This window comes from Vombatus ursinus, unplaced genomic scaffold (genome assembly GCF_900497805.2).
Source record: "Vombatus ursinus unplaced genomic scaffold, bare-nosed wombat genome assembly UNPS02011700.1, whole genome shotgun sequence".
In the NCBI taxonomy this organism is placed as follows: Eukaryota; Metazoa; Chordata; class Mammalia; order Diprotodontia; family Vombatidae; genus Vombatus; species Vombatus ursinus.
In genome coordinates this window covers 6,023,142-6,040,847 of record NW_020951478.1, presented here as the reverse complement: position 1 = coordinate 6,040,847, position 17,706 = coordinate 6,023,142, and the positions used below count along the sequence as shown (strand labels likewise).

At 39.1% G+C, this 17,706-nt stretch overlaps 1 protein-coding gene across 2 annotated transcripts in view; it reads left to right on the top strand.

Annotated features, from left to right (window-relative positions):
* The window catches only part of WDFY2 (WD repeat and FYVE domain containing 2), a 158,569-nt gene that overhangs the window by 132,495 nt on the left and 8,368 nt on the right, over nucleotides 1-17,706 (top strand). For both annotated transcript variants that reach the window (XM_027856891.1, XM_027856892.1), the window contains exons 7-11: nucleotides 336-462; nucleotides 6,226-6,331; nucleotides 9,267-9,368; nucleotides 10,341-10,471; nucleotides 15,990-16,098. In XM_027856891.1, coding sequence (XP_027712692.1) covers nucleotides 336-462; nucleotides 6,226-6,331; nucleotides 9,267-9,368; nucleotides 10,341-10,471; nucleotides 15,990-16,098 — 575 coding nt within the window. The remainder of the gene's footprint in view (nucleotides 1-335; nucleotides 463-6,225; nucleotides 6,332-9,266; nucleotides 9,369-10,340; nucleotides 10,472-15,989; nucleotides 16,099-17,706) is intronic.

The following is a 17,706-nucleotide window of genomic DNA, read 5'->3' as shown; positions in this document are numbered from 1 at the left end:
TTCGAATTCATTCAGATCTTCCTGACTCCAGGCCCAGTATTCTATTCATTGCACCATCCAGTTGCCCTGGTATGTTCCTAGGCTCCTCACTGTCTTGTATTACAAAAGCTACTGCTAGTCACACTGTACATGCAGGCTTAGTACCTTTCTTGTTGAGAAGATGAAAGAATGGGTCTGGTTTCCAGAGACTCTTTTCCATTATTCTGTAGTCAATCCTACCAGGTACACACAGAGCCTAGGAGGTTTCCTCTTCTAGGGATCCCATCAGCTATCTTCTTTGAAACCTTATTTTCCTCACTGTATGTGTGTATATAAGCATGTCTTTCCTCTTGTAGGAGGGGTGACAGCCTTATGCTGGGACCCAGTCCATCGAGTGCTATTCTCTGGCAGTTCTGATCACTCTGTCATCATGTGGGACATTGGTGGAAGAAAAGGAACGGCCATTGAGCTCCAAGGACACAAGTAAGTCACGGACAGCCTGCTGCCCGGGCTGCAGCTGCTTTGTTCTTTTACAGAAGGAACGGGAGACAAACCTTTCAGTTGGAGGCTGCAGTAAAGGGCCTTGCTCAGTCACTGATTAGGCCTTAGCATGTGAAATCCTCTATGTTAAAAGAGCTTAGCTGGAGCTCCAGAAATGTGCTTCTTGCTTTAGTGGGTCTTAAGTCCAGGCTTGTAGGTCAAGTGTCCAGCCTTTTATTAAGTGCTTACTGTGTTCCAGTCATAAGGATACAAAGAAAGGCAAGACAGCCCCTGCCCTTAGGGAGCATCCATTCTAATGGCAAAGTCAATATGCTAACCACCAGGTACAAATAGGACATCTATTTGCAGATATCCAGGCTAATCTGGAGGTGGTCTTAGAGGGAAGGCATTAGCATTAGCTAATTAGCATGAAGGGGATCCAGAAAGGCTTCCTGCAGGAGGTGGGTTGGGTGGAAGCATAGCCTTTTTATTGGGCTAAAGAGGCTGTTGGAAGAAATAAAATAGAGTTAGCAACAGCCAAAAGAAAGCATCTGGGAAGCAGGGCCAAAGAACAGATGTCAGGAGGAAGGGATATGAGTACTTCCACCACTCTTGAAAGAAAAATGGCTACTTTGTTGATGCATAATGAAACTGTTCATTTGTTAAGGTGTCTTTTCTTTTTTTAATTTTTTTTCCAAGTACTTCTAAAATATACATTATTTCATTTACTCTTCACATACCTGGGAGGGAAATATTTATTGCCCATTTTTCAGAGAGAATATGAAGGTCCAAAGAGTTGGTAAGCAACCAAATCTGCATGGTTCCTAAGAACCAGACCTAGAATCCAGCTCCTCTTTGTTCAGTGCTCTGTCCACTATACTGTATGTACCACAGACCCTGACTTGCTTAGTACTATACCTTTTATGGGTCTTGTCATGGAATTGTAGGATGATAGCTCAAAGACCATTCAGTCCATCACTTACATTTCACAGATGAGGAAACAGCCCCAGAGAAGTTAAGGGACTCCCCCAATGTCATACAGGTTGTAATCATCCTAGGCAGGATTAAAATTCCTTTGACTCCAGAGCCATTGCTCTTTCTAGTATTACATATTGCCTTCTAAATAAAACATAATTCACCTTACTATTTGTAGAACTTGCTGACTGTCAAAAAGTTGAATTAGAAAATTCCTTGATAAGTTATGAGGGATGCAGTATCACAGTATGAATGACACTGAATTTAATGCTTTCTGATTAGGCTATTAAATTGGCTATTGTGTATTTTAGTTAGAATAAAACAGTTTTTGGAAGCCTCATTTTGAAGGAATAACTACTGGTAAGACTACTTGCTGAATTTTGGTTATTCACTTTAATTTTAAGAATTATTAAAGTTTACACATTGTCATCTTACTGAAAACTATCAAGTAGCTTTTCCTAAGAGCATAAATAACAAACCTTTTTATTTTTCTTGTTTTAATTCAAGGATAATTTTCAGAAATCAAAAATCGATTTAGCTGTCTTAGTTGCTATGTAGAAATCTCATCTTAGTATAAAGTTGATTTAGGCAGTAGTGAAGACATAATTTGACTCATGTTAAAATACTTTTAGGTTTGAGTAAAACCATACACAAAAATATATTTCTCTATAATATCATTTGCGATCATAGTGTATTCAAGCTTTCATTTCCTTTGCTGCAAATGGGGAAACATACTGATTGCACTGTGGGAGGAGAAGCAAAGAAAGGATTCCTCTATTTCTGGCTATTTTCATCTAATGTATTAGTTATTTTGTCAGAGCATCTGATAGGTGTTGTAGAAATACTTCACTAGACATTTACAAAATCAGCAACTCTAATGTATGTATCAATTTCCATTCTTACAAAATACTCAGTTTCTTAATCAGTTTCAGGTTAACAATCTCTAATACTTTGTAGCTATTTTTCCTAATATCTTAGTTTCTTTAATTATATTAAATGGTACCTTGATTTAAAACAAAATCAAATAATTGTAGATTAACCGTGTCTAAAACTAGCAAGTTTTTTTCCTTTTGGCACTATTCATGAAAAAGCCTAACAAAGCCTAATGACATTAATAAACTTGGGAAAATTGGTCATTCTCTCCTTTGTACCAAGAAGCCATATTTGAAGATGATGGGAAAATTGAGTCATCTCATCCAGTCACAAGAGTAAGGAAAAATACAAGTGACCACAATGCATTGGGTTTATAATGGGATTATAAATTTCTCTTTCATTATTAATCTTCTTGAATTATTATACCACTGAGATTTGGGGAATGTTAGTTATCATAGAGTATAAACTTGAGAACTGTCAGTGACATAAACTAAATCAAGTCTGGATCTGGATTCAAGGGTTCTAACTGTGATATTTCCATCATCTCTACCTATGCCACATTGAGGGTATATTTCTGTATGTTTTCGTGTCTTTCTATCTGAAGGAGTTAAGTGTTTTAGCTCCCAGAGACTTGGGCCTGGAGTCAGGAAGACCTGATTTCTAATCTAGTCTCATACATTTACCAGCTCTGTGACCCTGGTCAGGACACTTAACCTCTGTCTCCCTGTTTTCTCAACTGTAAAATGAGGATAATAATAATAATAATAATAACAACAACAACATATACTTCCCAGGGTTGTTGTGAGGATCAAAGGAGTAGTATTTGTGAAAGCACTTAGCACAGTGCCTGGCACATAGTGGGTGCTTAAGAAATGTTGGTTCCATCCATCCATCCATCCGTCTGTCTGTCTATCTTCTGTTACCAGTAGTATATTACCAATGTTTGAGAGACACAACCTGTCATTGGCATTCATTACTGATGTACACTAAGCACAAAGAATGCTTCAATCTCACACTCCAGGACTATGGGACTTGTTTGGGGGCCTGGGGTTCAAGTTTAATCTTACCTTGTTCTGTAGCAGGGATTCTTAACCTATAGTTAATTACCTTTTAAAAAATAACTGTTTTAATATAATTTATTTACTTTCAGTCCTATGTATTTTATTTCATAAATTTAAAAACATTTCCAAAAAGTGGTCTTATAGGCTTTACCAGATGACCAGAGGAATCCAGAACACACAAAAAGGGTTAAGAACTGCTCTTGATGGGACAGCTAGGTGCAGTGGATAGAGCGCCAGCCCTGAAGTCAGGAGGACCTGAGTTCAAATGCGGCCTTAGACCAGATGCTTGACATTTACTGGTTGTGTGACCCTGGGCAAGTCACTTAACCCCAATTGCCTAGGGAAAAAAAAAAAAGAACTGCTCTTGAGGATCCCTAAGTTAAGTAGGAAAGTTCTTGAATCCTCTATACATCTAAGTGAGCCTTAGAAGTCTAGAAAACTCCCTAAGATTGGGTTGTTTATAGACCCGGCTGGGACCCTAAAGACTTTAGAACCTGCTCTTGAGTCATGAATTAGATTCGGTATTCACCGGATTCTTAATGAGTTGCCTCTACATAATGCCTGGGGATTAAGAGGAAATTATCATTCTCCCAGATCCTAGCCTTTCTTAGGTCTATTTTTTGTAAGGAAGATTCAGATTCTTTTGTCCTTCTTCTGGAAGGATCTCCTTACACTTTGCCTATAGGCTTGATGGTAAAGGAGATTAGAAGGACTAGCCACTGTATAGTCCTAGGACCTAGCTGATCCTAGGGGTTGTATGAAATGGGTTTCTTTGTGCTCCAAGCTTTTGTTCTCCTGGGGGTTTCTATGAAATGATAGCCATTGTGTTGGGGGTACCTGGGTGGTGCAGTGAATAAAGTGTCTGCAGCTGACCTGGAATCAGGAAGACTCATCCTCCTGAGTTCAAATCTGGCCTTAGACACTTCCTAGCCATGTGATCCTGGGCAAGTCACTTCACCCTGGTTGCCTCAGTTCCTCATCTGTGAAATGAGCTAGAGAAGGAAATGGCAAACCACTCTAGCATTTCTACCAAGAAAACCCCAAATGGGGTTGCAAAGAGTCAAACACGACTGAAAAACGACTGAACAAAGGCCATTATGTTGGTGCTTTCTAGAATGGGAGCCTGTTGTGATATCACTTGGCACGTGAGGGGAGAAGGAAGGAATATTTTAATTCCTTATAATCTTTCATCTGTAGAACTGGGGAAGTTGACTGAGAGGAAGCCTGCTTTACTCTGCAGGTTGTTTTATTCCTAAGTGAAGAAGTCCCAATGCAGCTTTATTAACACGGGTGGTCAGGCAACTGCTGGAGGGCTTGACCCCTGAACTCTGCCTTTGATTATTAACAGTCACTGGCTCATTGTGCAGTCAAATGAATTATAAATTTGTCATGTGGTTGCTGCATTTTGCTGCCAGTTAGGAATATCAAAGTAATTCCTTCCATGGTTTAATTTGGTTTTATTTTACCTCCTGTATATATGAGGATGCTTTTAACAAATGAATTGTGGTCCTAGTAACCAAATCAAGGGAAGCTTGTAAACAGATCTGCTTGGCCTGGTGTAGTTTCCCTTTTGCTTTCACACACATGTGTAGGGGCATCACAGGTCCTGAGGTCATGGATCAGTAATGTTGGAGCCAGACAAGATAGGTTCCAGCTGGGAACATCCTCGTCTGACAGTTTAGACAGTGCAATGACCAGAAACTCAGTCAACAGCCCCACCTTGACAAGGGCTAAGTTCATTTGCTACCCGCCAAAAATGAGGTTATTAGTTATTTGAGAGTAGCTTCAGATATCACAAACAAGAGCTGGAGTTGGGGACAAACAAGTATGTGCTTATTGGTTAAAATTGCTTGATTTTCCTGAGATCTCTGCTTTTTTGACATCCTAGCCATCCTTCCAGGCCCAACTCAATGCTAGCATCCTGGTTTCCATTGCTAGAAGTGATTCCCACCTCCCTACACCCCCGTTCATATGATCCTATAGAATTTTTATACATCTTTTACATGCTTATCCTATTCCAATTTTTATTATACTTTTGATTGTGAATCAAAACATTTACCAAGGGCTTACTCTGTGCCAGGCATTGTGTTAGTAAGTACTGGGGATACAAAGAAAGGTAAAAAACACAGTTCCTGATTTCAAGGAACTCACATTCTAGAGGAAACAAAAATGTGAATGTAATTTCTGAGGAAAGGGGGTGGAGGGTCGCAGACCAGGAAAGGCCGCTTGTAGAAGGTCGGATTTGATATGAGTATTTTTTTTTTCCATTTTTGGTGAGGCAATTGGGGTTAAGCGACTTGCCCAGGGTCACACAGCTATTAAGTGTCAAGTGTCTTGAGGCTGGATTTGAACTCAGATCCTCCTTACTCCAAGGCCAGAGCTCTATCTACTGTGCCACCTAGCTGCCCCTTTGATATGAGTCTTAAAGGAAACCTGGGAAGCTAAGGAGTGAGTACTTTAAGGACAAACACCATATACTATTTATTTTTGCTCCTCTCTCAGACCTGGCACAACATGTTATATAACATTGTGTGTGTGTGTGTGTGTGTGTGTGTGTGTGTGTGTGTGTGTGTAACATAGTAGGTACTTAATGAATGGTGCTTGGGGCAGCTAGGTGGTACAGTGGATAGAGCACTGGCCCTGGAGTCAGGAGGACCCGAGTTCCAATCTGGCCTCAGACACATAACACTCACTAGCTGTGTGACCCTGGGCAAGTCACTTCACCCCAATTGCCCCCACCAAAATAAATAAATAAATGGTGCTTAATAGTAGGTGCTGAATAAATGAAAGCTTCTATCTCAAGGCCTTAGTTTGCCATCCATCCTTTCCTACCACTAATACTCCATTTCTTTCACAGTGACAAAGTCCAGGCTCTCTCCTATGCTCCACATACTCGACAGCTCATCTCATGTGGAGGAGATGGTGGCATTGTGGTCTGGAACATGGATGTCCAGAGGCAAGAGGTAGGCCTCTGGTAGCGACTCCTTCAACAGTAGGGAGAATGAGCCCCATGAGCCAAAGTTATACTGAGGCAACCCTGCAGTTTTTCATGATTAAACCCATAAAGGATAATGTTATGATGGATGTCAGAATTAAGTCAGCAGGTAGGGGGAAATCCCATCATTCATTATCCTTTAGGGATAGAAGAGTCAGGGTGTGGAATTAATTAATGCTGCAATGGAGCAGAGAGATTTCAAAAGAACTCTGATTTTCCTGACTAAGAGGTTTCATCACTTAGGGCTTGTTCTCCCACTAGCAATAAAAATGTTTGTAGGGAAAACTAAATGTCTATTTTAAGGTGATTAGTTCTGTGCAGTGTTAAGACATGCTACCAAAATAGAATGCTCAAGTACTTTCTGTTATTGAGGGAAATTATGATGTTATTTAGGGAAATAGTTGGTAAGTGTTTGAGAAATATTATTTGGGAATGTTAAGATACTTGACTCTTTTGAACAGGAAAAATCACTAAGATGGTTTCCAAATTCACTGATTCTCATACTTCCACTTGAGTGGTTATGTGCTAAACTCATTCCCAAATAGACATATTTGGGGGATCTAGATAGGTCATTTTTAAATAGAAAGCAACAGCATTCTTCTCAAATGATAATTTTTTTGAGAGGAAATACCTTTTGGTTTTACAGTTATTTTTCCACCAAAGTTTACTGTGATACGAGCTTTGTAATTATCATTTTCCCGTTTCTCTAGGCTGGTTTTTAAGAAGAATTAGCCATTACATATATAATCTTGTCTTTGTCATTTGTTTCTTTATGTATGCACAAAGGCCATAGGAGGAGAGCTACACTTAGAAAGACAACAGAGGCAGCCCCATGACTTCATACCTCCCTGTTCCATTCCCACTTTGTAAGAGTAGCTGTTATTATTGGCAGTGTAATACCTTTTAAGTGTCATTACTTAAATGCTTAAGAAGATTAAAGCTTTATTTGTTCAATCCATTAATCCACAGGAGTTCTATTAGTAACTAATTAAAGTCAGCATTACTGTTTTGTAGTGGGAAATTGTAAAATTTTTATTCTTGAAAAATACCCCTGAGCATGACAAAAGATGAGAATAGTCCATTTTGTGGGAGTCGTAGAAAGACAAGCAGACATACTAATGCTTGGTTGATAGAGCTATGAATTGTTACAACTATTCTAGAAGGCTTTTTGGAAATATGCAAAGTGACTATAGTGTCGATAATATTTGATCCAGAGATTCCGCTGATAGGCATATACCCTTCAAAGAGATCACTGACAAAAGGAAGGCTCCATATGCCCCCAAATAATGATAGTAGCACTTTTCATATTAGCAAAGAAGTGGAAACAAAGATAAGGGGCAAGGCTAAACAAATTGTGGGACAGTAATGTAAGGAAATATTACTGTGCTATAAGAAGCAACAGATGTGATGAATACAGAGAAGAATAGAAAGACTTACATGAACAGATGCAAAGCAGAGCCAGGAGAACAGTATACACAATGACTAATAAAAATGTTAGAGGAAACTGAATGTTGTGAAACTAAAGAATAAGCTTCACCCCAAAGAAGAACTATCTGAAAATGTCTCTTCCCCCCACTCTTTTGCAGCAATGGGGGCCCAGAGGCGTGGAACATTGCATAAAACAAAGGATTTTTTAGGTGTGTTTGATAGGTTATGCTAAATTTTCTCTCTATTCTTTTTTTTTTTTAATATTTGTTGTTTTAAAAAATCATTCTTTGGAGTGAGGGATAAGTAAAAGTACAGTAAAATATCATTAAATATTTGTCTCCCACCCAAAAAAAGACAAAACATCTTGACACCATTAACAGAAAAGTGAGGCATAGCGTTGCATTATAGACCAGGGACCCCAAGTTCAAATCCTGGCCCTTCCACTTACTGCCTGTTGGACTTTGGCGATCTGTTTAAACTCCCTGGGCTTCAGTTTCCTCATCTGTAAAATAAGTGGGGGTGAACACAATAACCTCTAAGGTGCCTTCCAGTTTTAGCTCTGTGAGCCTCTGGTCCTCAGTAAGGGTATTTATAGCATGTTCCTCTATCTAGGAGAAGCTTTGCTCTCTTAACAGCTTTAATTACCTGCTTGGTCATCTTTCACAATGTGACCTGCTTGCATTTAGAAATGGTCAAACTTGGCTGTGTAAATGCCTCTGTTTCCTACTTTTCAACACCTGCTTTATTATTTTAAAAAAACTGATATTTCTCTCTCCATTTATATCACAGAATTATAGGTTGTCTTGATAACATAGTAGCGCCAACCTTGGTCTAAAGTATTAGGTTTCCAGTAGCTAATTCAGTTCTTAAAGCAAGGAACCCTTTTTATATCAAGGACCCTTGGGAATTCTGGCAACATTGATGGATCTTCTTAGAATATAATATGGCTGCATGACATTGGCTCTTCATCTCTCAGTGCTCTAGGCCAGTGGGGTCAGACTCGAATGGATCCCAGACACATACTAGCTTAGAAAACCACATATTAACATCTATTTTGGTTGTTTATTTATATTGTTAAACATTTCCCAGTTTTACTTTTAATTTTTTATTTTAATCTTGTTCAGGGTCTGAGCTCCCTTGAGTTTAATGCCTCTATCCTATGGAGCTCTCTACAGTTTTTCAAAGAGGACTGCATTGTTACAAGGCGTTTTCCTCATCTGGGAGTACTTGACACCCTTGAAAGCCAGGTCCAGGCCCTATCTCTGCCCTGTTTACTTTATTCTGTGATCATTTTGTTTCCCCAACCCCACCTCCTTCCAAAAGAGTGTAAGCTTGAGGACAAGGACTGTTTGGGTTTTGTCTTGTTGATACTCAGGTAGCATTGATGCTTGTGGATCAGTGAATTTATTTCAGTTGCATCCATTGAAAACTGATTGTCATTGTAGCCTTTCCTATTTGTGTTTTCTGTTGACAAGACTCCTGAATGGTTGGACAGTGATTCCTGTCAGAAGTGTGACCAGCCTTTCTTCTGGAACTTCAAGCAAATGTGGGACAGTAAAAAAATTGGCTTGAGACAGGTCAGTTCATTGGGTACTTCACATTCACACACACACATATACACACACACTGAATAACTTTATCTTATCGGGTTATTTTGGAAAATTTTCAGGGAAAAGGAGTCACCTTGTGACTAAAATTAATTCCTCTCAGTTACACTTTGCCTATTATAGTTCATTCAGTTGTAGGAAAATGTAGTCACTTATCCACTTAGTCTCCCTCCCTCTTCACATACAGCACTTCAGCTGGTCTAGTTTTTTTCTGCTCTGAATCGTATCTGTCCAATGCACATGGCTTAGTCTTCCTTTTATATAAGATCCTGGAGGGCAAAGGTCATTTATGTTCTCCTTAATGCCTTGCATATTGCAAAGACTTAACTTTTTGATGAACTCAAGAGATGTCTACTGAAAAAAATCTCCAAATTGAAGAGTATAGAAAGCAAGAACTTTTATCCCACACTAAGGGGCAAATTCATGCAAAGAACACTCTTTTCCCCTTTCCATGTTCTCTTAATTTCAGCCCTTAAGTTTGCTCATAGCACAGTCTTCTCCATTGTTGCCTTGTTTTTTCTCAGAGGAGACAAACATTAGATTACTCGTAAAATTGAAGTCGTCTTCATCTCACATTCTTCATCAAACCAATCCTGATCATCCCTAGCAATGGAACGCCCTTAGGAGATGCAGCATTAAGCTGGTTCCTTCTCCTTCAGTAATTCCCAGAATGTTGTAATGGGGAAGGTTTGAGGCAACCAAATGGTCCTCATCCATAGGAGCTGATATTTACATTTCTGAGTAAACAGATGACAGCAGATAGAATCCGGCTAGACTCCCTTCTCATATTTCTATCACCATCATGGGCCATTTCAGGGATGAGTCATTTCACTTTTGGGCTTTGCTGTCCATACGTGATTCTGGCAGGCAGTGGGCAGGGCCCTGGCTCAAGGTGTGGTGGTGACCATATTGAATGTCTCTGTCTCTTGTTCCTTTTTCCAGCACCACTGTAGGAAGTGTGGGAAGGCCGTCTGTGGCAAATGCAGCTCTAAGCGTTCCTCCATCCCACTGATGGGCTTTGAATTTGAAGTGAGAGTCTGTGACAGCTGTCACGAGTCCATCACGGATGAAGAGTAAGTCTCAATGGCATGTTGTATTACTCAAGTAAAAAGAGCCAGATGTGGTAGCTGCAGTTAACTGAGGACCCAAAGTATTGTCTGTCTGTCTTAATAGCAGCCAGCTTAGAAGATATACCACAGTCTCTGATAAAATACATCCTCGAGATGTTCTCTCACCTTCCTCTACAACAAAGCAGTTTGTGGTAGGTCCTCGAAGAGCTCCATCCCTTTGCCATTCTCAGTCCAAGTAGTGGAAACTGCAGGATGCTTGCACTTCTGCAGTTTAAATGTACTCTCTGAGCAAATCTTTACAGACAGTTTGCCATTACAGAAAGAATGCTGAGATGCCTGCTGTATTTTGTCTTATGCCTTGCTGTAATTTGTCCAGATGGAAAGGGCATGTGAATCTTTTTCTTGACCAACATGTGATCTTCACTGGGGCCATAAGATTGGAAATAGATTTAATTTTCCAAAAGGATGCTGCTTATTCTCCACCTCCAAAGACAAATACCTATTTGCCTAGCTATTCAGATTACCTGCTCCTATAATTCTTCCCATTAGCCATGCTATACACACTAGGTTATTACATTCTAGGGACTTTGGGGGACCAGTCCCAACATTTGAGCTACCCTTTATTTAAGGTTGTCTAATTAAAAAAAAATAAAAAGTACACATATCACCCTGGAAATCATTCTGCCTTTTCATGAATCCCATGGAGTGCTTTGTTTTTTCTTATGCATATTTTAAAAAGAAACAACCTAAATTAATACTTCATTCCCTAGGCCCTCCCTCCCCCTCTTACCCCAGCATCTTGGAGAGTCAAAAATCACTTGATGCAGTAGATGTACTGTAAATTGAATGATATTTTATATGTACTCTAGCAGTTCATTATCTAAAAGGAATCTGTAGCGAGTGCTGTACAAACTTGAAGAATCCTTTTGTAATGCAAATAATCGACCCTAATTTGTCTGCTTTCCAAGTTCTGGTTTTCACTTACCAGGTACATAGTAGAGTATTTCTGTTAATAATTCCATTTTTTAATAGCCAGATTTAACCAGCAGTTCTGCTCATTTATTATCTTCCCTCCCATTCACCTTCCCATGATGAAATGAACAAACTGATTTTTGCTTTAGTGGGATTCTGTTTTCTCACGATTGAACTTTAGAGCTAGAAGCCAACATGGGTCTCCTTAGTCCAACCTTTTTATAACTGAGACCCATTTTACAGGTGAGACACAGAAGTAAAGAAGTAAAGCCACTTGCCCAGGGTCATATGAATTGCTGCTGGCAGAGCCTAGCCTAACCCTCAAGTCTCTTGACTCCTATTCTGCAACTATTTTCTCTTTGTCTCAGCATCCTCTGGTATTTCTGCTTAACCCAGTATTGGAGTGATTGTTTTATTGTCTCAGAATGTTTAAAATGTGAACAGAAGATTGTCTTCTTTAGTTTGAGTTTCTAAAAGTTATTGCTTTAAAAAAATTCTTCAACATAAACCTTTACTCAATTATAGAAATTTAGAGCTTAGTATTTTAGGTGATGGTGAAGACATCTTTCCCAAAGTCTCTGTCATGCCTTAAATGTCTTACAAGTCTCCTCTTTTTTTCTTTAATGGTAAGAAGCAAGGGATTAATATTCAATTTATATTTGCATTTTGTGATGCTTGTTGAGGCTGGCCTTTTTGTCTTTATTCCCAGGGCTTAACATAGCTCCTGGCACATGGCAGGCACTTAATAAAAGTTTGTTGACTGACTGAATGGTACATGGGGGGGAAACACATGAGTCTGCTTCTTTAATACATCAGTGATCTTTGAGGAGACGAGAGGATGGCCCTCCATCTTGTATTGAACTGGGCAAACCCGGAAACAAGAGTTTTGATGAGTAAAAGCCATGAGCACAACTGTTAGGCAGCTGAGTGGAGGGCTCTCCAAGCTGGCAGTGAACCTTAGGTGGTGTCTGAGGATGCTGTAGCCGCTCAATTACAGAAGCAAATGTCAGACTTTGTGTGGTTTTGTAAAAAGCCATCATGTTTGTAGTAGAAGCTTTTCTGCTCCTTTCCATGACATCTTCTCCTGGATATTAATGTTCCATCATATGTGTTTTCCTGTTGTGTTTTAACAAAACTAAATAAGTTCTAGATGGTTGTGAAATAGTTGGAAGGTTTATATGGCAAAAACAAAAAGGGCAATAGTATTAGTACTATGAATAGATACTAGAAATTATAGCTAGGTATGAATATTAATACTATTAATAGATACTAGGTATCTAGGACACTTTCCTTACCCAGGTCTGAATAGGTTGAATCACTGGACTGCTGCTCCAGTCACCAGCCTCTGCCACATCCTTGGTTCCAGTGACCACAGGTGGGGGATCATCCTGACAGGAAGGACTAAGGTTGTTGAGTTGGAAGGATCCTTAGGTGTCGCGTCATCCTTACACCTCAACAGGTGTCCTCCTTTTCAACAAATAGTCAGCCTCTGCTAGAGCAGGACTTCTTAAGATTTTTCAACTTGTGTGTGACATTCAGTGGTGTTGGTGGCCTGAGGGCATGCACCGTGCAGACTGTACATGCTTTGTGTTCAGAACCAAGGCTGCAGTGAAGTTGAACACAGGCAAGCACTGCTAGAAACACGTTGGATTCATTACAGGTTTGATTTTTAACTAATTTTTGGTCGTTGCGCATTCAGAAACCTTTTACTGTTGTCAGATTTTATGGGGTCGCAACCCACAGTTTAAGAAGCGCTGTTCTAGACAACCTCCAGTTAGGAGAAATCAACTACCTGCTAAGTGGGATAGTTCTAATTATTAAAAATGTTGTCTTTATATCTACTAAGCCTAAATTTGCCTTTCCAGAATTTCTACCCAATGTTCTACCATCTGTGCCTTGGAACAAATTTAATCTCTCTTCCATAGAACTTCCATTCCAGTACTTGATAACAGCTATCATTCACACTCCTCCTTAACCTTTTCCAAAATAAATGTCCCCAATTCTTTCAAGCAATTCTTGTGTGGCACGATTCCAGGTCCTATCACCATTTTAATTGCCCTTCTGAACAATGTTCAAGTTTTCACTGTTCTCCTCCTGATGACACTGAGTCCCAGCTCTGACTTCTATTAGTTCTGTGACTGTTAGTAAGATGACAAAGTTCTTTAAACCCATTTTCCAGTTTTTAGGGTAAGGATGATATATGCACTATCTGGCCTATAAGGTTATTCTGAAGAAAGGACTTTGTAAATTGTAAAAATGCAATCTAAAAATGTTATTATTAATAACATTAATAATAAATCCACATAAATGCAGACTATCACCCTGTCCTACAGAAGCTTCCCAATACAAAAGGTCCCAGAAACGGCTTCATCCAGCAGACACTTTATTTTCCTTTCTAAGCAGAGAAATATGACAGCCAAGACTTGAGGTGAACCAATTTGGAAAACACTGAAAGTTTTTTTTTTTTAACATAACTCAAAAGAAGATGCTGAATGATTAGAAAACACCCAGAATAGTATAATTACCACCCCATCCCATCCCCAGCCAAAGACTCTCAGTTAGAAATTAATAACTACGGATGTCTACTTTCTCATCTTTCAAGAAAAATCTTGATGAGGTACTGTTTTCACCTTTTTTGGTGTTTTTTTTTCCTTTTGAAAACTATAATACAACATGACTAATATGCACCTATATAACCTAAAGCAAATTGCTTACCATCTTAGGGGAGAGGGAGGGAGAAAATTTGGAACTAAAAATTTTATAAAAAATGAATGTTAAAAATTGTCTTTACACATAATTGGAAAAAATACAATACTATTTTAAGAAAAGGGGAAAAAAATCTTGATGAGAATGAAGTACACATTTCAAAGGGTATCCTTGAAGAAAATATGTGGAGGGAAGAGGCAGGTTTTCACAAATAATTTCCCATAGAAGACTGCATCACTTATTGACAGAAAAGCAGCTGCAAAAACTTGCTATGTTTATTGCTGGTTGGTTAATTTAAGTACTTGTCTTAGTGAAATAAATTCAGGCTCTCTTTCCAACAAGGCATTTCTTCAGCATATATTAAAGTCATACAATGGTTTGGGTTAGAAATGGCCACAGAAATAACTTTGTCCTCTGATCTTGTCAACATCAAATGAGGCATGACAATAGGGAAGTGTGTCTGTTCATCAAAGTTTTCCACCAATCTATGATAGAATTTAACCTCCATGAGTGTGGACATTGTTTCATTCTGTATATTGATATCTCTAGCACTTATCAGTGCCAGATGTATAGTAGGAACTTATAAATGCTTGTCAGTTAATTGATTGTCATGTAATATATCTTCCAAATGGATGAGAAGTGGGGTATTCCTTATGTTAGTAATAGTTGTTATTTTCAGTGAGATCCATGACTATTACAAAGACCTAAAAATCCACACTAAATGGATAAAGAATTTCTCTTATTTAGACTATAACCTTTAGTCAGTCAATCAGCATTTATTAAGCACCTACCATGTGCCAGGCATTGTGGTAAGTGCTAGGGATACGGAAATTGGGGGGGGTTGCAGCTAGGTGGCGCAGTAGGTAGAGCACCGGCCCTGGATTCAGGAGGACCTGAGTTAAAATCCAGCCTCAGACACATAACACTTGCTAGCTGTGTGACCCTGGGCAAGTCACTTAACCCCATTGCCCAGCCCCCCCCCCAAAAACAAAGAAATTTGGGGGGGGGCAAGGAGAGACAGTCCTTGCTATCAAGAAGCTTACAGTCTAGTGGGGGGAAACAACACTCGATAGAAGGCTGAAAATTGGCCGGGGAAGGGGGAGGTAGAGATAGGCAGAAGGAGAAAGTGCCTATGGGAGCATGCTGAAATAAATCAAACAAGTCCCATAGGGCAGCCAGGGAGAAATGAGACGTGTCTGGGCTAGGCATTCTCCTTAAATGAAGGTTTGGAGTTCATGCCCCTATCTTCCAATCAGAGAGGGTAGTAATTAGGGTAGTTAGATGGAAAGCCCAGAGTTAGTCAAGCTTGGTTAGCCCATGCAGGTGGAATGCACTGAGCTCAGCTTTGAATAGGAGGAAGAGAATGGGCTAATTGGGAAATTGTAGAACATTTGAAATGATACCTACCTACTTCCTTGCACAGAAAAAAAATCCATCTTTTTAGCACTAATATTCTTCCCATGCTGCTATCTGGCTTCAAATCACTAAACACTACAATCTCTAAAGAAATCAGATTTGTGGGTGACCCAGAGGGCAATGGAGAGGCATATGAAAGACATATTACCAATGATTACTTGATAAAAGATATTATCCAGAAACAGGTAGTAAGTACTTACTATGTGCTAGGCACTGAGGTACCATAAAGTCAAGTCAGATCTTGTGAAGTCTCTAGCAGTGGCCTTCTGAAAGTAAGACTATTGTAGATAGCTAACAATGAGATCCAAGTTTATTCCTAATTATGCTTACAATATATGTGTGTGTGTATAATATATGTGCATGTATATAAACACATGCATACATATGTGTCTTTTGCCAACTAAATAGATATATTTTTTCCTTCCAGACGCGCACCCACAGCCACCTTCCATGACAGTAAACATAATATTGTTCATGTACATTTTGATGCAACCAGAGGATGGTTATTGACTTGTGGAACAGACAAAGTTATTAAGGTAAGAGATCATCTTAGGTCAGTTTATTTTTTATGTTAAAATTTTCCCTTTTTCATTTTGATGTAATGTGGTAGCAGCATCTCTGATTCATGAGATAATATGCAGATGATCAGCATTATTCCCACGTACTTTGCATAGGCAGTGGTAATGAGCTGTAGGGATTTTAAGGCAATCTTTTCCCTCTCAGAACTTACATTTTGGTTGAATTGATAGAATACACATATAACAAAGTACACAACTATATGTGGCTCCATGAAGGATGGATGCTCCATCCGCAATGGGTGGAGCCAGGAAGACCTGAGTCCTGCTTCTAATACATACTGGTTGTGTTACCTTGAGCAGATCACTTAACCTCTCAATGTTCTAGGCAGGAATTGTCAAACTCTGACTCCCCAAAGTTCCCAAGTGGCCCCGAACCAGATTTAAAATGTAATTGGGAAATATTTCTCAAAATACATAAAAATACAGTTCAGCATAGATAATGTTAATCTGTGGTTTTTTCTGTCACTATGTGGCCGGTATCTGTTTGACACCACTGCTCTAAGCACACTCTCTCAGAGAATAAATTTCAGAGAAGGTGTCAACCTGTTTTGGTAGAAAGGAATCTCCTAATGAGGAGTTCCTTAGCCAGTGAAATCACAGGTCCAGTCTCTACTTCTTGGTAGCATTCATCAAATTATAAAACATAAATGTCATAATGAGTTTGTGTAGCATAGTGAGTAGAAGACTGGATCCGTCAGGTGGGTTTAAGTTAAGTCCCACCCTATCACATATGGATGTGGTCCATTGGTCAAGTCACCTCATTTCCTCCAGCAGCTCTCAAAGATTGATTGGCAGAGTAGGTATTAATTTGTGTTGGTTGGAGAAATTCCTCACCAGGGGCTCCCCAGGTGGGTGAAATCACAGACATATTTCTCAATAAGTACTCTAACGTTTTAATGGGAGGTAAGATCACTGTGGGTTGGCGTGCCTGTGATTAAGATCATAGATAAAATCTTTCCTACAGAAATATCTTCTGATGGAGTGAAGAGGGCATGGCTATTGGGGTAAGGAAGAAATTATTTAGAAATTAAGGCAATATAAAAACAAAAGATATTAATTTAAACTTTTTTTTAAAAGAACTCTTTGAGAGGTGGGTGAAGTAGATGTGGGAGAGTGAGGGGAGAAGATAAGGTGACGGGGTAGGGTAAAAAGAGACTGAGAAAGAAATATCTTCTGTTCATATGGCAAAATGGGCTAACTTAGCACTTAATGGGTCAGTTTTTCCACTCTTCTAATAGTTGAATACAGTGGATGAATTGACTAAAAATGATACTGTTTCCCACCCACCCTTCTTCTACCACTTCTAATCACCAATATAAAATATATTTTAGTGAATTCTAAAATTGAGGCATGAAGCAAATGAAGGAAAAACATTAAATGTGGTTTTTAAAAGAAGATATTAAATTATTAAACTAGAAATGATTGGCAGGAAGCTCTGTTTAGTTATTCAAATAGTAAATGGGTGAATTTGATTCTCTGGAAAAAAAAATGGAAATTCACCATTTCCTGATGGAAACAGTAATAAATAAGGTCCCTCTTTACAGTGAAAGCAATCATTCAATCAAA